At 35.6% G+C, this 24,274-nt stretch overlaps 1 protein-coding gene across 2 annotated transcripts in view; it reads left to right on the top strand.

Annotated features, from left to right (window-relative positions):
• LOC114329770 (bone morphogenetic protein 1) overlaps positions 1–24,274 on the top strand; it is a 1,195,441-nt gene that overhangs the window by 1,150,291 nt on the left and 20,876 nt on the right. For both annotated transcript variants that reach the window (XM_050650132.1, XM_050650131.1), the window contains 4 exons: positions 136–332; positions 9,043–9,271; positions 11,006–11,191; positions 22,347–22,564. In XM_050650132.1, the coding sequence (XP_050506089.1) occupies positions 136–332; positions 9,043–9,271; positions 11,006–11,191; positions 22,347–22,564 (830 nt within the window). The remainder of the gene's footprint in view (positions 1–135; positions 333–9,042; positions 9,272–11,005; positions 11,192–22,346; positions 22,565–24,274) is intronic.

The following is a 24,274-nucleotide window of genomic DNA, read 5'->3' as shown; positions in this document are numbered from 1 at the left end:
AAGAAAATTTAGATTATAGAATCAGTCTGAAATAAATACATATTGTATCGTTAAGTATTAAATGTATTAAAATTATTTCAGTATAAGTAGAAGTAAAAATTTTCATAGTTTGTTAAAGTACATTATACTTTTTAGTTGTTCAGACGGATATCTGAAGATCTACCTAAAAGGACAGGAAACAACAGATTCCTATGACAAATTCGACTACGAAATGTGCGGAGAAAACAGCAAACCTACGGTTGTTGTTTCTGATGGCCCTAGACTGGTAATGGTCTTCAGTAGTGGAGAGCTTATGGGTCGGGGTTTTAAGGCCAACTATACTTTTGAGACTGGTAAATATTTTATCTATTTATTCATAAACAACTTATATAATGTCATAAGTAAAAGAGTATGTCACTGCTAACTATGAAATTAAATGTTAAGGCGGAGACAGATATCCGCGCCGCGAACTCCGCGCCGTGTGTGCGCCGCGCGTTCGTGGCGCGGTTATTGTTTGTTAAAATTTTTCATTTTGACGATCCAGAGGAAACTTACGAACGTTTAGTAATTGTAGATAATCATGTCTCTGTCCTGTACTTCTACTACATCTTATTTTGGTATTGCTCTGAAACTATTTTCTTGTGTCATCTTATGCAATTTACTATTTTATGTGGAATAAGCCACAGTTTGGGAACATTTAGGGAACTACCTTTTTCGCTTCCCGGCAACACAAATATAATGGTAGGGGAGCCCAAGCGGGGATTTTTGCAGTTACTCGAGCGCGTCAGATTATCATATGGGGAGAAACGTGGTACCCTGCAGATGTACCTCCACATTGGCTCTTAACACAGGGGAGTTCGTTCAGGGGGGCCCGAAAAAAAATCTATCCTTAAAAATACTCGAAATTGTCAGATTAAAATAAGGTAAGTTAAGTACATGCAAAAGTGTCTATATTTCAAAAATATGACGATTTGAGCGGGGCGTACGGAAATGGGTGAGTCAAAAATTTTCACAAAAAAAAGCGAATATTTCGCGAAATGAACGTCAGATTGAAAAACTAAAAACTACGTGTTCAATATTTTTCAAAAATCTATCGAAAAATACCAAAGTTGACCCCCCACGGAGAGGGGTGGGGGGTAAATCTAAAATTTTAAATACAAATCCCGCGATCTTTCGCAAAATAAACATCATATCGAAAAACTGCAAAATACACTTTATCAATATTTTTGAAAAATCTATCGAATGGTTCCAAACACGACCCCCCACGGAGGTGAAATGGGGGGTTACTTTAAAATCTTAAATGGTAGACCCCGTTTTTTTTTGCAGATTTGCAGAATTATGGATAGATGGCGCTATAATCGGAAAAAAGATTGTTGGAAATGGAAAATTAAATTAAAAAATGGGAAGCCCCCACTAAAATGGAAAATTTTACTTAACTTTTTTGGTTTTAGGACCTAATAATCACAACCCAATAGGTCCCCAAAGCGCTCGAGTGACTGCACATTTAGCATACTTTGCTCCCCTGCCATAATATATCTGCTTGTTCCTACAACCAGAAACAAAATTAGAGAACTATAGGTACTTCCAAGTCATGCGTTACCTTTTTCGTTTTCCGGTGACACAATTGTAATGTATCTGCTTGTTTCAACTGCGTAGCTTCACTAGAAACGATATTAGAGAACTATAGGTTCTTCCAAGCCCTGTGTTAACTTTTTCGCTTTCCGGTGACCCAATTATAATATATCTGCTTGTTCCAACTCAGTTGCTTCACCAGAAGCGAAGTTAGAAAACTATTGGGTCTTCCAAGTTGTGCGTTACCTTTTTGGCTTTCCGGTGACCCAATTATAATATATCTGCTTGTTCCAACTCCGTTGCTTCACCAGAAGCGAAGTTAGAAAACTATTGGGTCTTCCAAGTTGTGCGTTACCTTTTTGGCTTTCCGGTGACCCAATTATAATATATCTGCTTGTTCCAACTCAGTTGCTTCACCAGAAGCGAAGTTAGGAAATTATAGGCTCTTCCAAGATGTGCGTTACCTTTTTCGCTTTCCGACGACACAATTATAACATATCTACTTGTTCCAACTCCGTTGCTTCACCAGAAGCGAAGTTAGAAAACTATTGGGTCTTTCAAGTTGTGCGTTACCTTTTTGGCTTTCCGGTGACCCAATTATAATATATCTGCTTGTTCTAACTCCGTTGCTTCACCAGAAGCGAAGTTAGAAAACTATTGGGTCTTCCAAGTTGTGCGTTACCTTTTTGGCTTTCCGGTGACCCAATTATAATATATCTGCTTGTTCCAACTCAGTTGCTTCACCAGAAGCGAAGTTAGGAAAATATAGGCTCTTCCAAGATGTGCGTTACCTTTTTCGCTTTCCGACGACACAATTATAACATATCTACTTGTTCCAACTCCGTTGCTTCACCAGAAGCGAAGTTAGGAAACTATAGGCTCTTCCAAGTTGTGCGTTACCTTTTTTGTTTTGCGGTGACCAAATTATAATATATCTGTTTGTTCCAACTCCGTTGCTTCACCAGAAGCGAAGTTAGAAAACTATTAAGTCTTCCAAGTTGTGCGTTACCTTTTTGGCTTTTCGGTGACCCAATTATAATATATATGCTTGTTCCAACTCTGTTGCTTCACCAGAAGCGAAGTTAGAAAACTATTGGGTCTTCCAAGTTGTGCCTTACCTTTTTCGCTTTCCGGTGCCACAATTATAATATATCCGCTTGTTTCAATTGCGTTGCTTCACCAGACACGAAGTTAGAAAACTATAGGTACTCCAAGTCGTGCGTTACCTATTTCGCTTTCCGGTGACACATAAATTATGTGACATAATATATATCTGCTTATGAATGTTTTTTTTTTGATATTGATAGCTATTTCCGAAGTGAAAGTCGAAAGGTCAAGTAAACTTGATTTCAAACTCGAATTGTGGCTTATGCCCAAATAAAATAGTAAATCTTATTTTTAAACATGTTATTTTTAGTACAACAATGAACTAACATTTTTTAAAAAGGTCCGCATGTACATTTTTTTATTTCAGCTTCTATTTCCGTTCAGATCGGATTTAAGTTGTTTCTTTAAATTAAATGGTTCTTTATTGAGGATCCCACAATAATGATTTTCCACGGTAAACATCAATAAGTTAGATATTTCCTTCCGACAGTTCCGACCATTCCATTACTAACAAATATTCAACTCATGCGCGCCAAAACCAACAAACCACTCGCAAACCCGTCCAAATACGTATTGCGAACCATCAAAGCGTTTGTTGAAAAACCGACAGAATTTAGATCGTGGTGCGCCGTGTGCGTGCCGTTTGTGCGTCACTTGAAAACATGTACTAATCTGACGAATACGCTGCGCGCGAGCGGCTCGCACACCGAGCAGAGCGCATATGTATATCCGCCTTTAGGTTAACAAACAATTTTTAAAAATACTTTTATTAAGAGGAAACAGTAGCGATCAACAGGTAGCAAAAACGCGTTCCAAGATTGCGGCTGTAATTTTGAATATCTTTTCGAGATATTTGGCACACGTATTCGTAATATAATAAAGAATGGCGGTACAGAGCCCAATTTGAAAAATATATTAATATGTGGAAATTACTCTGTAATTAAATACAATATTTAAAAAACGAGCCTGTACCGCCATTAAAAAGAACAAAAAAATACACTTTCTTCAAATAAACTTTTTTATCCGATGCCTAGATTTTGTGTCATTTTGGAACTACTAATGAAATAAAAAATTTTAGTAGTTCCAAAATGACACAAAATCTAGGCATCAGATAAAAAAGTTTATTTGAAGAAAGTGTATTTTTTTTGTTCTTCTTAATGGCGGTACAGGCTCGTTTTTTAATCTTGTATTTAATTACAGAGTAATTTCCACATATTAATATATTTTTCAAATTGGGCTCTGTACCGCCATTCTTTATTATATTACGAATATGTGTGCCAAATATCTCGAAAAAATATTCAAAATTACAGCCGCAATCTTGGAACGCGTTTTTGCTACCTGTTGATCGCTACTGTATCACCTTAATAATAATCATTATAAATCATTTTTAATTTACTATCCAGATTTAGCTATACGGCTCACACTCCCTCTAAGGGGAAAATTGACTCATCCCAGATACCTACGGTATCAAAATTATTGAGCTCTGATGGGACTCTTTCCATGATATCGAGCCCTAGGTGACTTGGTATGCAGGTGTATCTCCCAAAAATTTTCGTACACTTCTGGCCGTCGCGAGTAGTACAGCTTTCTGCATGGTCTTATAAAGATGTTCATTCAGACCCAGCTTTTTGATGCTTTCGAGGAGGGTCTTCGGAATGACTCCAGTAGTAGACATAATATTCGGTATTGTTTGGGTACTTTGCATTATCCATTGTCACCGTATTTGAATTTCCAGATCTCTGTACTTAGCGTTATTTTCAGTAAATTTACTACGTAGATTATTGTTGTTAGGTATCGCCAAATCAATTAGTGTTGTTCGTCTCGTTAATTTATTAACTAGTACGAGATCTGGTCTATTATGTGAAACTGTTGTCTATGAGCACAGTGCGGTCCTAGTAGAGCTTGTAGTTGCCATCCTCAAGCATACTCTCAGGAACGTACTGAGAATATGGGAGATGGTCCGTTTGGAGAAGTCCCAGTTTGATAGCTATCTCTTGATGAAGGATCTTTCCAACTGCGTCATGCCGTTCTTTGTATTCAGTTGCAGCAATTGCCTGGCAGCCCCCGGTAATATGTTGGATGGTTTCTTGGGCTTGACATCCATATCGGCATCTGTCGTTTTGAACCTGAGGGTCTTTGACGATACATTTCAGGTAATTTTTGGCTGGTATAACCTGATGCTGAATGGCCAGTAATGATCCCTCTGTTTCAGGGAACATCCTTCCTGATGTCAACCAATAGTTCGACGCTGCATTGTCGACATAGTCTTGGCTGACCTCATTGGTATGTCGCCCGTGTAGAGGTTTACCCATCCAGGTGCGCATTTTTTGTCTTTAGTGAGGTGGTATATGCGCATTTCTGGTTCCCTCAGTTTGATCGGTGTTGTGTCATCTACTACGCAGATATTGCGATGTAGAGTAGATGTCTCAGCCTGCTTTTGAAAATAAGTTCTTAAGTTAGCAATTTGTTTGTCTAATTGCTCACCTATATCCATAAGTCCTCTTCCTCCTAAATTCCGTGGTAATGTCGTTCTTTCTACTGCACTTTTGGGATGGTGTTTTTGTGCCTTTGTGAGGTGCGTTCTTACTTTTCGCTGAAGATTTTCTATGTCCGTTTTTGTCCACTTAACAATGCCAAATGAGTAGCTAAGCGCGGAACATGCGTAGGTGTTTAGTGCCTTAAACAAATTTCTACTGTTAAGGTGTGAGCGAAGCAGCTGTTTTACCCTTCGTATAAACTCAGTAGTTATCTCTGTTTTCATTTGTTTATGGTCAATTTTCAGGGCTTGCTTTACTCCAAGATATTTAGACATATCGTTTTCACCCATGGCCTCGATGTTCCGGCCATTTTGCATATCGAATCCTCCGGGCTGTACTTTTCCTCTGACTATATTTAAAATACGGCACTTGTCTAGTGCGAAGTGCATACTAATATCATTAGAAAAAGTTTCTACAGTTTTTAGCATCTCATCGAGTTGGCTTCGAGTGGAAGCCATTAATTTCAAATCATCCATGTACAATAAATGATTAAGCTTCTCCACCACATTGTTGTTATTTTTTATGCTGAACCACAGAGGACTCAACGAATCTCCTTGAAACAAGTCCCAATAATATAGACCAGCGGTTCTCAATCTTTTTGTGTCATGTACCATCAAATACTTTTTATTATTTTTGGTACCACCTAACTGAAATACATATCTAACTAGGTGATCTAATTAACTATAATAGTGGTGCTGATTTTGACTGTTTTTGCGTTTTGTGTCTTCTTCTTAACGTGCCCTATCAAGTCCCCTTGACGTTGGCGATTAACATGGCGAAACTGTCTCTGTCTCGAGCTATTCTAAATAGGTGTTCTGCTTTCTTTATTCCTGTCCACTCCCGGATATTCTTCAACCAAGAGGCCTGCTTTCTACCAATTCCTCTGCGTCCTTCGATTTTACCCATTATAATAAGTTGAAGAATATTTTACCGGCCTCCCCTTACTACGTGTCCAAAATAGGCCATCTTTCTATATTTGATGTTATCAAGCAGTTCGCGGGTAGCATTTGCTCTCTTACGGACTGCCACATTTGTCAGCATAGCCGTCCATGGTATTTTCAGCCATTAATTTCAAATAATCCATGTACAATAAATGATTAAGCTTCTCCACTACATTGTTGTTATTTTTTATGCTGAACCACAGAGGACTCAACGAATCTCCTTGAAACAAGCCCCAATAATATAGACAAGCGGTTCTCAATCTTTTTGTGTCATGTACCATCAAATACTTTTTATTATTTTTGGTACCACCTAACTGAAACACATATCTAACTAGGTGATCTAATTAACTATAATAGTGGTGCTGATTTTGACTGTTTTTGCGTTTTGTGTCTTCTTCTTAACGTGCCCTATCAAGTCCCCTTGACGTTGGCGATTAACATGGCGAAACTGTCTCTGTCTCGAGCTATTCTAAATAGGTGTTCTGCTTTCTTTATTCCTGTCCACTTCCGGATATTCTTCAACCAAGAGGCCTGCTTTCTACCAATTCCTCTGCGTCCTTCGATTTTACCCATCATAATAAGTTGACGAATATTAGACCGGCCTCCCCTTACTACGTGTCCAAAATAGGCCATCTTTCTATATTTGATGTTATCAAGCAGCTCGCGGGTAGCATTTGCTCTCTTAAGGACTGCCACATTTGTCAGCATAGCCGTCCATGGTATTTTCAGAATACGTCAGTGCAGCCACATTTCAAAGGCCTCCAAACGGTTAATGGTGGATATTTTTAATGTCCATGCTTCGACACCATACAAGAGGACTGACCAAATGTAGCATTTAATCATGCGCTTTCGAAGTTGAAGTTGCAAGGTATCATTACAGAAGAATGACCTCATTTTTAAAAATGTCGTGCGGGCTATCTCGATTGTACATTTTATCTCTTTATCTGGATCTAGTTGTTCAGTAATATGGCAACCAAGATATTTAAAATTGGGTACTCTTTGAATTATATGACCATCAACATATAAACGTGAATCTTGATGGGCCAAACGGCTAAATACCATGTATTTTGTTTTTGAACAGTTTATATTTAGGCCAAACTCTCTTCCCACTGTGTCAATGGCATTTAAAAGGTGTTGTAATCCATTCATATCATCACTTAAAATAACTGTATCGTCTGCATATCTGATTGTATTTATCAGAATTCCATTAACCTTCACACCCCATTCCAAATTATGCAGCGCTTCCTTAAATATTCTATCTGAGTACAAATTGAACAACAGTGGGGACAGTATACAACCCTGTCTGACATCTCTTTGTATTTTGCATATTTCTGTTGATTTTCCATATATGCAAGCTGTCGCTGTTTGACGCCAGTATAATTTTTCTATGATTCGCACATCTTGACTATCAACTCCTTTATCCTTTAATATTTTAATTAATTTGTGATGTTGTACTCGATCAAAGGCCTTCTCATAGTCAATAAATACAGCAAGGACGTCTTTCCTTTGATCTCGGCATTTCTGCAATAACACATTTAGTGCAAAGAGTGCGTCCCGGGTTCCCAGTCCATTTCTGAAGCCAAATTGTGTTTCATCCTGGTCTTCTTCACATTTATCTCTGATTCTACTGTGGATGATACGTAGAAAGATTTTCAAGGTGTGGCTCAATAGGCTTATCATTCTATAGTCGCTACAGTTTTTCGGACGTTTTTTTTTGGTAGGGTTATGAATTCGGACTTTAACCAATCTTCAGGGATATCACCAGTCGAATAAACATCATTGAAAAGTTTGACTAGTATTCCAATGTTTTCCTCATTTATGAGCTTTAACATTTCTGTAGGTATGTTGTCGGGACCAACGGCTTTCTTGTTTTTTGCCAATTTTATAGTATGTTGTATTTCTGATTTTAGTATTTCTGGTCCTCCACCTTCATCTAAAGTGTCCAGTTCTTCGGGTCTGTCATCATTATATAGTTCATTTATATAATTATACCAGGTAGTTCGAATTTCGTGTTCGTCTATTATCATTTTTCCCGACGAAGCGTTTTGTGTACCACCTCAAAAAATGAAATGTACCACCAGTGGTACATGTACCACAGATTGAGAACCGCTGAAGACTATATTATATCTTTTCATTTTAGGTCAATATGTTATTTTATTTATTTTATTATTTTATTCTATTTTCACCATTTACTAATAACAAGCTAATTTTTCGTGAGTAGCTTCATTTTGATGAGACGCATTTTTTTTCCTTACAACAATTTCCATATTATGTGGTATATAACAAAGATAGCAGGGATAGTCCAGTCGGGTTAGACGAATAACAGGCCTAACCTTGAATGCCGAGCTGCCCCAAATTTTATTTTTCTAATCTTTAGGGAGTGTCAGTAGTAGTGTAAATTTAAAATCTCGACTAAATTCCGCCTTTGCGTTAGCCGTCATTTTGATTTTAAACAGAAACCGTTTTTGCTCAATACCTCCGTCATTTTCAACTTCTCGAACAAAAAGTATAAAAACTAAAATTGTTGAAAATTAAATTTTCTCTAATTTCTTTTATTACAATTTTTTTCGTGCGGTCGATATTTTCTAACTCTGAAAATATCCACCGCACGAAAAAAAATGTAATGAAAGAAATTATAGAAAATTACATATTCAATAATTTTAGTTGCTATACATGTAGTCAAGAAGTTGAAAATGGCGGAGATATTGAGCAAAAAGGGTTTCCGTTTAAAATCAAAATAACAGCTAACGCAACGGGGATGCGTTGGTTAAGGATGTTACCAAAAAGGGGTTCCAATAAGAAAACTCTTAGATTTAAATAATTACTTATTATTATTTAATAATGAATTTTATATCTGGGACTTTTCTCTATTCTTTCTAAATTTTAACTCTTGTTTTATTTTCCAGAATATAGAATTCCGGGTACAGCGGCACCGGATGGTTCCTGTTCTTTCACGTATTTAAGCACAAGCAAGAAAAAAGGAGAATTCAATTCACCGAGGTATCCTTCGAATTATCCAAGCGATACAAATTGCACCTATCTCTTTCTCGCCACAAATAACGAGCAAGTCACGTTAGTCTTCGACAATTTTAAGATACGTGCCGACAGTGTTAATGCAACTATTGGTTCCTATGGGTAAGTAGTTTAGTATAAATAAATATACCTCTATCAGATGTTTCTGAGGGTTTGCTAAATATCCATATTCTGGAGATACGTATAGCCATTTAAACATATTTTAACGGACTAGATGATAAGTTCTTTTAGAACTTAAAGTTCGGCCATTGCAAGCAAGCAAGCAAGCAAGCAAGCAATTTGATTCAACCCGACCTGTGAGAGATGTCCACCCTATCGAACAAGTACATTCGGGTGTAAGAATTCATTGGGGCGAGGTGTTTTCACCCGAGTTTAAAACAGAGATCACCCCACCTCGCTTCAATGCCCCAGGCCATCCCTTTCTCCCCCATAGCACGCTGATGCACGATGGGGGCACAACTAACGTAGCCAAATGCTCTTCACAATGGAATCCTGGGTAATAAGATTCCAATCAAGGTTAGAAATTGATGAAACTTAAACCACAGACACACAAATTCAACCCGTTAGTTACGGAAACTAAGAGTGAGTTTATCTTTTTTATGTCTTTTGATTGGTGATTCATTGGAAGTCCCCCCCATCCAGGCAAATGTCTAGACCGCCACTGCTTTATTAAGTTGAGTCCCTGAATCTTTACACGTGCGTCATCATTTAAAGCATACGAAATAAGTCGATGATAACTCGGAAATTGAAATTTACTAAACGCAATAGCAAGTCACACTGTCACTTGCTGTTGCGTTTAGTTAATTTCAATTTACGACTTATCATCGACTTATTTCGTATGCTTTAAATGATGACGCACGGGTAAAGATTCAGGGACTAAACTGTATTTATGAAACTTTTATTATAATGTTTAAAATGGGGTCTAGGAATGTTGGTCGAAAACACTTCGTCGACGGAAAATTTGTCGACAACATTTGGTCGACAAACAGTTGGTCGAATGCACAATTCATCGAATGTACAATTCGTCGACGAACATTTGTTCGAATGGATTTTTCGTCGACAAACTGTTATTTATCTTAAGGATAAAGGGATTAATGGTGACAAATGACGGAAAACTGGTTTTAATTTTGTTAACTGGAATATTGTATTATATATATCTGATCATTTATTTTTTTGGGGGTTTTGTTAATTTTTTTCTAAATCTTAATTATTGTTAAATTTAATGAAAAAATTGGCTGCGGTGGGAAAGTAGACAGCAAATATAAACCGATATTTTACTTAGTGATGTTATACCGGTCATTTTTTTGGTGTCGGCGACCTTGCGAACGAAGCATTGCCGGACAAGTTAAATTTGGGGGTACTTGCGGACAAGACGAAATATGCGATATGCTGAGGTAAATAAATTGTTAGGGAATCTAGGTATTTCCGTACAATATTTTCGACTGCAATAATCAGTCAATATCAATAAAAAAGTAAAGAAATCGTGAGAATAAACTTCCCTTCACACTTTATTCGAGGCTTAGGACAAGCTTTTAGATTGATACTTATCAACATTTTAGACTACAGCAGAAAATTTAAACAAAATCTTGAAAAAAAAAATCAATAATTCCTCATTTGCCACTATTATTCCCTTTGGATCTTTGTCGACGAAAAATCCATTCGATCAAATGTTCGTCGACGAATTGTACATTCGATGAATTGTGCATTCGACCAACTACTGTTTGTCGACCAAATGTTGTGACTAATTTTCCGTCGACCAAGTGTTCTCGACCAACTTTTCTACACCGTTTAAAATTTATAGTAGTATTTTGTAATTACTATCCCTTTATTTTTCAGAACTACACTTTGCCAAGAGGATTGGATAGAAATTTTTAACGTGTATCGTGATGGAACGGAAACGAAAATCGGCAGGTACTGTCAAATGTCAGCGCCTGGTCCTATAGAATCTCCTAGGGGCGCCACAGGATTAAAGCTCGTTCTGCATTCGGATTCCGAAGGCGTATATAGTGGTTTCAAAGCAAGGTATGCAAATATTAAGTAATGTTTTAAAGTCGGTTGCAAACAATAATGACGTTACTACTTCTCCATAAAACAAACAACTACTTTGAAATTCCCTACAAATAGTTTCAGAATTAGATAGTACAAAAAAAGTTAGAAATTGTTGGTACTGTTTCCAGAGTTTCTATACTACCACAGTTTTGTATAATACCGGGTGTCCACTTATATTTTCCCCCATTTTAACTGCCTATAACTTCTAAAAGGCTCAAGATAGAAATATACGGCTTTCGCTGAAATGTTTTATTTTAGTAAAAGTTTTGCCTAAAGGGATTGAGTTTTTTATATCGCTTTCAATTAAGAAAAAAAATGACGAATTTTTGAAAAAAACTTTGTTGACTTGTTTTTAATGGAACACCCAGTATATTTTTTTGAAAATTGAAAGAACGGTCATTCACCTTTGCAGCGATATAAAGTTTTTTAAAATCGGTTGTCAAATGACTGAGTAAATATAGTCCAGAAAGCCACTGCGCATCCGCTAGGAAAAATATTCTGATTCGAATTTTTTGCACAATCTTACTCAAAAAGGAGCCCTTTTAACAAATTTGCATGTTGCCAGGACAAAAAGTGTGTCAAAAATTTTTTAAACGTTTTTCTTTGTTTTTTTCCTTAAATTATTATTTTTTTTTTCATGGAACAAAGTTTTTTTTAGGTTTTTTGGATCATTCCAAACAGAAAAGGTCTTTAATGACTTTTCTCGAAAGTTGATAGTTTTTGACATATAAGCGATTAAAATTTGAAAAATTGCGAAATCGGCCATTTTTAACCTTCAAAAACTATGTGAAAAACTTAAAATTTGAATATTGCCAAGGCAGGTAGATATTCTTAAAACATCGATTTATGAAATCCCGGAGAGTTTTTTGCAATACAGTATTCAAAATTCTTTGGTTTTTAATTTCTATTCACGCGTGCGCGACACTCTTTTCCACCGTTGCATGTGTATAGGGCTTTTCATCGATTGTCATTTGTTTCTAGCTTCTGTCATGTGTCACATAATATTAATATATCTACGTCGTACCTCTTTGGTTTGTATTATTGTAGATACCAATATCGTATGTCGTAGATATATTAATATTATGTGACAAATGACAGAAGCTCGAAACAAATGACTGTGAATGAAAAGCCCTATACAGTATGGTGCAAATGAAAGGAATAAATTCGTTATTTCGTAAACCGGCGACTTTTCCCCGGTTCACAGGAAAAACCCGAAACAGGTCGATTTTTATTTTTAAGTTATGATATTGTGGCATATATGGTGTACTAGTGACGTCATCCGTCTGGGCGTGATGACGTAATCGATGATTTTTTTAAATAAGAATAGGGGTCGTGTGGTAGCTCATTTGAAAGGTTTTTACAATTCTCTATTCAGTAATGTAAACATTTACATAATTATTTATACAGGTTAACATTTTTATGTTACCTTGGTAACATTCAAATTTTCAGTTTTTGACATAGTTTTTGAGGGTTAAAAATGGCCAATTTCGCAATTTTTCAATTTTTAATCGCTTATATGTCAAAAACTATCAACTTTAGAGAAATGTCACTAAAGATCTTTTCTGTTTGGAATGATCCAAAAAACCTAAAAAACTTTGTTCCATGCAAAAAAAATAATTTTAGGAAGAAAACAAAAAAAAAAACGTTTACAAAATTTTTGACCCACTTTTGGTCCCGGCAACATGCAAATTTGTTAAAAGTGGTCCTTTTTGAGTAAGATTGTGCAAAAAATCCGAATCGGAATATTTTTCCTAGCGGATGCGCAGTGGCTTTCTAGACTATTAATTAAAATGAGAGGTGCAACGTGGATATCACATAAATAAATAACATAACTAAGCAAATTGATATTATGTTATATGATTTCCACATTGCATCTCTAATTTTAAAAAATAATGACTCAGTCATTTGATAACCGATTTTAAAAAACTTTATATCGCTGGATAGGTAAATGACCGTTCTTTCAATTTACAAAAAAATATACTGGGTTTTTCAATAAAAAAGTCAACAACGTTTTTTTCAAAAATCCGCCATTGTTTATTTAAAAGAGATATAAAAAATTCAATCCATTCAAACAAAACTTTTACTAAAATAAAACATTTCAGCGAAAACCGCATATTTTTATCTTGAGTCGTTTAGGAGTTATGGGCAGTTAAAATGAAGGAAAATATAGGTGGACACCCGGTTTAATATTATATTATTCAATGAGCATATTATGATGGCTATTACTCACAATGATGAAGTTTGCGACACAAGCCGTAGGCGAGTGTCGTAATTCATCAGAGTAATACATGCAAGTAGAATACTATACTTTTTCTACGACCTTTTTATTTGGATTAGTAGAAAAATATAATTATCAACTACTGACATTATTTAAAATCGAAAATTTTATTTTTCATAAGATACATATTTTATGTAACTATGGTAACACTGTTAGAATAATCCTTCTAGTTATGAAACAGTTGTCTGTCATTAGTGTCATGGTATATAATGGCGGTGGCTTTTAAAAATAAGACATATTTTAAGTCTATTACATGAAAAAGAACGTTTGTCCCAATAAAAATAGACTGTACAATAATCAGTAAGTAAAACAGAATTCATTGATATAAATTTCATATCCGTAAACCCTTTTACGGAATTAGTACCTTTGTTTATGTTTACCTTTTAATAACGTCAATCCTAAAATGTCATATTTTGTCAAAATCATTTAAACATTTTTCGAAGTTAATTGTTGATATAAATTATAATGATTATTTTATTAAATAAACAAGTTTAAGTAATTTTATTTGCTAATAATAAGAATATTAAAAGTGCCATGCACCACTTGAATCTAACTTCAACCCGTGAGTAATGACCCGTGAGTAGCTTCAGCCTGTGAGTAATGAACTATTACTCAAGGGTAAAGTAATGGGTGTTATTATTTATTCAAAAATAGTGAATAATGAGCATATTATTAAAGGTCGTAAAAAAATAAATTTAAAACACTGTGCATACGCGATTATTCATTATATTATTTCTCCTCAGCTCTGCAAATCAACGCTATTACGTTCTCTTTCTTTCCTTTTACCTCAGAGCCAGCTTTAGTCCATGTATTTTCATTAACTCCTCGACTTGATCACATGTATAGTACTCTCCTAAGATAAGGCTCTCTCTGTCTTGTGCCATCACCAGCATAGCGACGTCATCTGCAAATGCGTCATCTGCATAATCCAGTCATGTACCAGGTTTCACAGCGTGGGTCCTAAATCCATCCTCTATTCTTTTTCTTCTTCTTTTTCTTCTTCTTGTAGTCCTTATCCGTTTCGGATGTTGGCGACCATCATGCCAATATGTACTTTACCCACTGCTGCTCTAAAAAGATTTGTGGTTATTGTGTTGAACCACTTACATAGACTTTTCAGTTAGAAAATCCTTCGGCTTCCTGGTTGTCGTTTCCTTCTACTTTTCCCTGTAAGATTAGTTGTATCAGTCCACGTCTCTCGCTGACTAATGTATTCGGTTTTGGCTGTTTTACTTATTGTGGTTAACACCTTTTCTTTTTGTAATTTTAATAAAACACCTGGAAATGTGGAAATGAACTATTGGATGGAAATGAACTATTGGAGACGATGTTGCTGACTAACTAGGCTTGATAGGGTGAGAAACGAAGATGTTAGGAGACAAATGGAAATTGATCTAGATATAATAGATACACTCGAAGCCAAAAGACTTAACTGGTATGGACACCTTCAGATAATGCCTGAAAATAGATGGCTGAAAAAAATAGAAAAATGGAGTCCATCCACTAGAAGAAAACGAGGTAGACCTAGACGATCCTGAAGAGAAGATGTCGAAGATGCAATGACCGCCAGAGACCTAAAAACTGAAGATTGCTTCGACAGAAAACGCTGAAAATTAGGATGCGAGAAGCGGCGATAGCTGTAGAAGACTCGCTCATTATATATATTATATATAATAAAACAGCCTAATTAGTAACTTGGTCAATAAAACAAATCTTCAGGATTCGACGATCAAGCCACATTTCGAAAGCCTTAATTTTCTTGCAGGTGACGTCTGTGCAAGTTTACGACTCAACTCCGTACAATAGTATAGGAAAGGTATAACATCGTAGCAACTTGATTATTATGAGTATTGATAAATCATAACATTTGAATAGCATAGCCTTTTGTTGAAATGCAGCTCTAGCTTCCTCTATTCTACATTTGATTTCTAGGGAATGATACTAATTTTCATTGACGTTCATACCGAGATAGGTATATGTTTTTACTCTTTCTATTTGTCGACCGTTCACACTGATTCGTGCAAATTGTTGTTCCCTTTTAGATGTCATCATACATTTCGTTTTCTTAATATTTAGTGAAAATCCATATCTCCGACTTACTTGTTACTTACTTACTTACTTAGTCCTAAGCCTTTCTACCTTTAGGTGTAAGGCTGGTGGAGTTGAGTTTGGCATTGTAGTCTCCATGCTTTCCGATCTTGCGCTAGGTTTCTTGCACTTTCCAATGTCAATCCCTTCTTCTCGACTTCTTTCCTGATTTCATCTACCCACATAACTCTTGGTCTCCCTCTTTTGTTTTTCCCCTGCACTCTCGTTTCGAACACTCGTTTTGTTAGCCTCTCGTTCGACATTCTACACACGTGCCCGAACCATCTAAGTTGTCCTTCTACTATTTTTTCATTGATTGGTTCTAGTTTTAGGTTTTGTCTAATTGTTTCGTTTCGTATTTTGTCTGTCCTTTTTCTGTTTGCTATTTTCCTCAGGAACCTCATTTCCATAGCATTGACTCTGGATTTTTGTCTCCCCGTCAATGTCCATGTCTCGCTGCTATACATGATTGTTGGTCTAACTACTGATTTAACGACTGCCGTTTTTACTTTTTCCGGTATCCCTTTTTTCCCAAAAAATGTTGTTTTCATAGTGTTAAATAAGCTTCCTGTTCGTCCCATTCTCTCGTTTATTTCCATGTCTTGTTTACCATTTGATTCGATTATTACTCCTAGGTATTTAAAATATTCCACTTGCTCTAGTTGTTTCCCGTCTAATTCTATTGCGTGTGTCTTCCTCGTATTTGAAATTATCATTGTTTTTGTTTTCTCTGTATTAATTTTCATATTTATGTTTGATAGTTCTTCTTCTAGGATTTCAAGATTGTTCTGTAAGTCTTCTCTGTTTTCTGCTATCAATACCATGTCGTCTGCAAATAGTAGCTCCGATAGTTGAGTCTGTTTCATTTGCCAGTATCCTAATGTTAGTTTTCTCATTCTTCTCTTGGCTTTCTTTATCGCTTCATCCAGTACCACTGAGAATAGCAGTGGACTCAGCACGCATCCCTGTTTGACGCCTTGACTTGTAGAAAATTCTCTGGATTCCTCGTTATTGGTTCTTACTGTATTTGTATTATTTTTGTACATATCCTTTATTACTTCTATTATGTGTCTGTCGACTCCCCTTTCTGTTAGTGTCTTCCAAACGTCCTTTCTTCGGATTCTGTCAAACGCCTTTTCCAGGTCAATGAAGCACATATGTATCTCTCTATTTTTCTTGATTACCTTCTCACTTACTTGTCTTAATGTGAATATTAGGTCTTGCGTGCTTCTGTCCTTCCTGAATCCAAACTGTGTGTCTTCCATAGTTGTTTCTATTTGTGTTTTTATTCTTGTCTCTAGTATTCTTGCTAATACCTTCCCAGGGATACTTGATATGGTGATACCTCGGTAATTATTACAGTTTCTCTTGTCTCCCTTTTTGTGTATTGGTAATATAATGTCTTTCTTCCAGTCCTTTGGTAATTCTGCTCTATTTATGATATCATTCATTAGTTCTTTCATGCTATCCATTCCCTCTGTCCCCATGAATTTTATCATTTCCGGGGTGATATGATCCTTGCCTGGTGCTTTGCCCAGTTTTACTCTTTCTATTGCTTTCTCTAATTCCTCTCTTGTTATGGATTCCACTTGTTGTTCTTCATTCCTTTCTTGTATCTCCCATATGTTGTCCTTGTCTACATGAGTTAGCTCTTTGAAATGTTCTCTCCATCTTTCCTTTATTTGTTTTTCTTCTGTTAGTACGTTTCCATTCTTGTCTTTTATATTCGGCATCGTGTGCTCTTTCTTTTGTCTGAGTTGTTTTAATGCGCCGTAGAAGAGTTTTTGGTTTTCCCTATAATTTTTTGTCATTTTTTGTCCAAATATCTCCCATGACCTTTCCTTTCCTGCTTTCACCGCTATTTTAACCTCTTTCCTTTTTTCTTTATATGCTTCGTAATCTTCCGGGTGTTTTGTGCTTAGGTATCTTTTCCATTTGTCTTTTTTGTTCTTTATTTTCTCTCGTATTTCTTCCGTCCACCATTCTGTTCTCCTCATGTTAGTGTTTGCTATTTTTGCTTTCCCGCAAGTTTCCTCAGCTGCTTTGATTATGCTGGTTTTTAGATATTCCCATTTTTTTTCTATATTTGTATTTTTTGCCCTACCTTTCAAAGTATTATCTAAGTTTTCTTGGAATTTCTTCTTATATATTTCCTCTTTTAATTTGTAACTTTTTATTTTTTCATTTACTACCTTTCTTCTCTTTTCTTCTTTTTCCTCTGTTGTTCTCATTCTCATTATTACTAGATGGTGGTCACTGCCAATCTCCGAGCCTCTTTTCACTTTCGTATCCTGTACTCTTTTCCATTTGTTGCTGCTTACCAAAAAGTAATCTATGATTGATTTTTCGTTTCTGCTGTCTTGTACTCTCGTGTATTTGTGTACTTCTTTATGTTTAAATTTTGTATTTGTTATAACTAGTTTATTCTCCATACATATTTCTATTATTCTTTCACCATTTCTGTTTAGCATTTCTTCTCCTTCTTTTCCCATGCACTCCTCTATTCCGCTGTTGTTGTTTCCGACTCTACCGTTTAGATCTCCCATTACAATTATGTTTTCTTCCCCATTATCAATTTGCATTTGGAGCTCCTCGAAAAATTTATCTTTCTCTTCCTTTCTTGCATCTTCATTTACTCCGTAGGCTGTTATTATTGTCCATATTTCTTCGTCCATCAGTTTAATTTTCACCGATAATATTCTCTGGTTAACATATGTTTCTTCTATAACGTGTTGTAGTCTATTCGGTGCAATTATTATCCCGACTCCTTCTTTTGCTCTCTCTTTTGTATCCGCTCCTACCCAAAGTAACCAATATCCTTTGTGTATTTTCTTAAGACCTTTTCCTTTCATCTTCGTTTCTGTTATTCCTAGTATTTCTATTTTTTGTCTTATCATATCTTCTACCAGTTCTTCCTCTTTTCCATTGATGCTTCTCACATTCCATGTTCCCATTTTTATCTCTCCTTTTTTCTGCAATCTAGCTTTCCCCTTTTTCCTATTTTCATCCTTGTTTACCTTTGCATCATCTTTTTCCCTATCGCTTTTCCCATTCATTGCCTTGGTTGTCATTGTTGTGGGTCCGGTCTCATTATTTTCTTTTAGTTTTTTGAAGTCCCTTCCCCGATATTTCTGTGAGTTAGTATAAGTTTCTCTTTATTATGGTCCCATTTCCACTCCTTTCCATTAATCTCCAGTTTCATATATCCTATCTTCGTAGTATTACCTTTGTCTTTTTCTTCTTTTGCCATTTTCCTAATTTTTGCTTGTATTTCCCTTTCCTTTCTTGTTAAATCTGATTCTATATACACCTTTTGTCCCTGTAGATTTTTCAGTTTTCCTTTGTTTTTTAGTACACTCATCTTATCCGTTAGGTTTTCCATTTCTGCTACAAAGATTTGGTCGCCGATCTTCACCGCTCCTCTCAGTCTGACCTCTAATTTCAGATTTCTTCCTATGAAGTGTTCTACTGACTCCTTTACAGGCTTTCCGTCGGTAGCATCTAGTGTTAGGCCTTTTAATACTATATTATTTCTCCGTCTATCTTTTTCCAATTGTTCTATTCTATTGTTTGCCATTTTTAAACCTTCTTCCAATTTTTCGTTTTTTTCTTTCAGCTCCTTAATATATTCCATCGTTTCTTTTTGGTCTTTCCGTATGGTTCTTATTTCTGCCATCATTTCATCATTTTTCCACATAACTTCCCGCATCATTTTTATCATCTCTTCATTTGTGTCGTTGCTTTTATTCGGTGTTCGTCTCGTCAGGTTACTCTTTTCAAAATATAATTTATCTTCTTTATATTTTTTCTTCTTAGATTCTTCGTCGCCACTATCAGATAGTTCTTCATTCTTTCTATAGGTTTCCTTTCGGATTGTTCCTGTTCCGCCACTGGCCATTTTAAATTAAATGTTAACCTCAGCACTAATATAAATATTATTATTATACACTTAGAAGTTTATTTTTATTTCGCACAAGAACGCTTTTTAAGTTTAACGATTATCGATAACGATAGGTCTTTTAAAAAACCGGTGTTTTTATTGTGATAGGTTTCGAATTCGAAATTACCTTATCGCCAATACACCTGCCACACGACCTCTCGCCTCGCTTGCCAAACTCGAACTCTCCGACTTACTTCTATTATGTATTATATTCATTAACTCCTGGAGGACTTCAGAAGTGTCAGCGAATACTTCCGTGTCGTCTGCGTATCTTATGTTATTGGTGCATTCGCCGTTAGTTCGAATTTCGGCTTCAACATTATCTACTGCTTGTTGAAATATTTCCTCAGAGTTTAGGGTGAGTAGCAGTTTTGATCCCTTACGAACCCCACGTTTGATTTTGACATCATAGGATTTTCCCCCTGTGGCACCCCAACCGGCACGTCATCCACCAATACTTTTTCAACTACAATTTCCCTCACTGAGAGATTACTTTCACCAAGACACCAAACAGATTGTCTCTCGCAAAGCCTTCATTACTTTTTTGTATTTTAAGGTATTAAAAGTATTTCGGAGTCAAATATCAGTAAAATTGTTAATTTCTGGTCAGGTGAAAGAGAAGTAGAATCGCCCTTTTTTGGTCGCCTACGCGTTGGAAGAATTCCATAACCGCACATGTGCTCATGTTCTTTCTGAAACTGTACCTACTGTCTGAGTAAGAGACTCTTTAATGACTGTATCAATTCGTCCACCTTAGCATCCCCTCGTAAAATTTGTTTATGCACGACAAAAGCCAAACAGATTGATAGTCTTACCCCGCTTTCACACACTAAGAATTTGGACGTGCGAATGCTAAAACGCACGATGATATTCCAATGGTGACTAAAGCAATCCCACGGTAACTTTCGCATTACACCGAACGTTCCAACCGCCATGTAATGAGAAAGGTTCCATATGATTGCTCGAGCCACCATTGTGGAATCAAATTGTTAATGTGTGAAGGGAGCGTATTCCTTTTTAAAGTCGCACTAGTTTCAAGATCTCCCAACTATTCGGGCATCGCTATGTCACAAACAGTGAATTCATGTGTTTCAAAAGCTACACAGACTCCAAACTATCGATACGTTTCATTTTTTCTGGTGGTATCTCATAGGGTCCAAGAGCGCTTTGTGCCTTTGGGCACTGTTTAGATTTGTCTTTATCTGCTTACACGTACACAGATAAAGAAATATCAGACAGATATGAGTAATGATCCAAATTTTGATTGAAATATCTGCATAAAACATCTGGTATGACAGTAAATTTGTTATTAAATACTCCTATAAAAATAACTTTTAGAGTTTTTTTTTAAGCAGTTGATGATGTAAAATTTTATACACAACTTGTGATACAACGATATGATATTTATTATGAACGGAACTAATGCAACTGAAATTGACATGTTAGATCAGTATTCTTACTAAAATTTGGATTAGTAAAATTTCTATTTGGAATTTTTTCTCTCACGAGAACTATTTTACGTAATACACGCATGATTGGGTATAATTATAGCATTGAGTTTTCCACGCAGAAAACTATCTTCGCTATAAGTGACTTCTATATAAACTTAATTGATGGAGATATCCAAAAAGCCCTTCACTACATCAAAAGAAATACCTGAAAATCTAATATATTCCAGAATATCTAAATAAGTTAATATAAATGACCATATTATATAGATCTTCATCAAAATTAAGGGAAAAAGGGTGAGACAAAGTGATTTGTTGTGGGACAGTTGCGTCAAGACACCGGTAGAAGGAACAATCGAGGAGTGAGGTATAAAAGAAAATATAGCATATTTTTAAACACAAACACTACAAATAATACACAGGCAATATTACAATTTGTCAAGAGATAAGGAAAGCCTGAAAATATGCTAAATAGGACTCTCAACTAAAGTAATAATAAGACAAAAGGGCTAAAAATTAGTCAGACTAAAAAAAACACCTATGTAGTACGCTTCAGAAAAGTACTACGCAATAAGGAATAGTAAAAAGAAAGCTACACATTTGACAAAGTTCAGCACTTTAAATGGGTAAGGGTTTTAACTGGAACAAATAAAATCATTGAAGAAGTAACAGAGCATTATATATAAATAACAATATTAGTAAAAGACAAGAACATCAGTAGAATGAAAAAACGGGAAAATGTATTAGGTGTCTATTAGTTCAATAGATACATAATGCAGATAAGAATTTATTTATTATAAAACATTTTTACAAATAATTATGGGTCCAATAAAAACCGAAAAACGAAAATAAAAATTAATCAGGAGACACCAGAGATAATAAAGTCTTTAAAGTATACAGAAACCAATTCTGTGAAAAAGTTAATTATACGGCAGCCATAAACAGAAAAACAGAAGAGCTAAATAAAGCTGGAGGACCAGATAGTCATCCAAATAATAATAGTGAGAAACTAGAAGGAACTATGTGAAAATACAAGAATGCGAAAATATGTGTAACTAAGACCATACGAAAATTTGTGAAAAAATCAAATTTTGCTTTAGGTTTACCACAAATTGAAAGACTTCAGGATTTCAGGATATTTCCATATACAATAATTTTTTAATTCAGAACAAAAAAAAAGTTCAAAATTACCTTTTTTTTCTAAAATCAGCTAAATAATTATTGTAAAATCTCATATTTCTAATTGAGCATTAAGGTATAATAAATTTATTTATTTCCTTGATCTACATCTGTCTTGTAACGTACCAATGTTAATAATTTTATCAATTGATAACATTTATTAGATCGCTGTAGTTAATAAATACAATTTTTTAGGTATAGTTTTGAAACTGCAAAATCAATCTTCGGAGACTGCGGTGGGAACGTCAGCAGCGTGGACTCGGGTGTGATCAGCAGTCCGAATTTTCCAAAAGATTACGAGGCTCCGTCGAAGAATCAAGCTTCCAAAAGCTGTAATTGGTATATCACTGTAAGACCCAAATACAAGGTTTTGTTGGTGTTCGAGAAGTTTGCTATTGAAGGGGATCCTTTAAGTAAGTATACCAAGTACTTTTTGTTTATAAAATATACTTTATTTAGGCATATATCCCACAGAACGGCAGTTCTCGCCAATGGCGCACAATCTCCCTACATGCGACCTACACGAAATTTTCGATTTTTTAAATATGATTGAATTGACAGAGCCAAATGCCATTTTAAAGTTTAGGAAAAGACTCAACCATCCATATGTCTTATATGTCTTATCAACTATCCACTTTGGTCCAAGGGTGTGGATTTTACGGCCCTTCCCATTTAGGGCCTCTTTTTCGTTCTCGTCCCCACACATCTCAAAAATTTCGAAAATTTAAGTCCGACAATTACAGCTTCTTTTATTGGAAGAAGAAAAAATGTTCCCTTCTTATAGATAGTTACTTGAAAATATCTCAATACCGAAGTACTTTCTATACTTATGAAAATCAAGTGTCACCTATGTATTCCCATGTATTAGAAGAACTTTTCTAAAAACAAATTAATACTTTTTTTATGGATATTAATTTAAATCCAGCCATTTTTCAATCATTTATACTTCATAAATGGCCACATTATCAGTTTTACTACACAGATGGATCCAAAGTACAAAACAAAGTAGGATGTGCAATAATCAATATTCACAGTGGATTTAAAAAATTATTCAAATTGCCTTGTGAATCATCGATATACACTCCTGAAATGATAGCGATACTTTTTGCTTTAAGACACATATTTAGTAACGAACCCTATAGCTGGAGTCCCAACAACTCAATCATATAGAACTGGAAATTATAACTCTTTATAATAAAATTGTAAATTTAAGAAAAAACATCATTATATCCAGTGCCGGCGCTAGGGTATAAGGTGCCCGCCTGCAAAGCTAACACTGGCGCCCCCCCCCCACACACACACACACATACACACAGATACTCGTACAACCCCAGCCTCAGGGACATTATGTGTGTTCTAATGGAACAGTGTGAAGTGAGACCCACATGTCTGAAGATCAAACCGGTCAGACTGCGTAACCTGGAGTGGTACCTATCTGACCACCCATAACCTGGAGTGGTATCTATCTGACCCCCAAGCTATACCACCACCCCTCCCCATCGCAGTACATAACGAATGAGGAGGCTTTGTACTGAACGTTACCTTGGATGTCCTGGGTAATGGGACATCCTGTGTATTACTTTATGTGGTTATACTACCTGATTTTAGGGGTAGCTAGAAGAGCTTTTCTCTCCATTAATGACTTGATTTTGGACTTGTGTTCTAAAAATGTGTGTTCCGGGCAACGAGGCACCGACTAAAGACGGTGTCCTGCTATCCGCAAATATCCACGGAAAATAAAGTTCGGTTACAGTTTTATTGGCTAAGAGAACTAAGATTTTTTTTGTTATTTCTTCTTTTTCGGCTTTTCTTTTTCGATTTGTACCCCAGATATTTTTTTGAATCCACTGTTATTTTTAACTAAATAAAAATAATAACTTTAAAACCTCAAGATTATGCTTCTGCAGTAATGTGAACCCGTAATTTAATAATAGTACTGAGTACTTAACAAGTATAATTTTATATTAATTAAATACAACACTAGATTCTTTAACTGCAGAGTACAACTGACAAACTATTCTGTATTATAATCACATGAAATAATACCAAATCTAAAGAGCTCTAAACTAGATTTTTTGTAAAATGTTTATTTTAAATATTGTTTTTATATGGGATTAATACTA

Source organism: Diabrotica virgifera, chromosome 5, assembly GCF_917563875.1.
Source record: "Diabrotica virgifera virgifera chromosome 5, PGI_DIABVI_V3a".
NCBI lineage: Eukaryota > Metazoa > Arthropoda > Insecta > Coleoptera > Chrysomelidae > Diabrotica > Diabrotica virgifera.
Note: the sequence above shows the minus strand (reverse complement) of the source record. Positions and strands in the feature narration are given on the sequence as shown.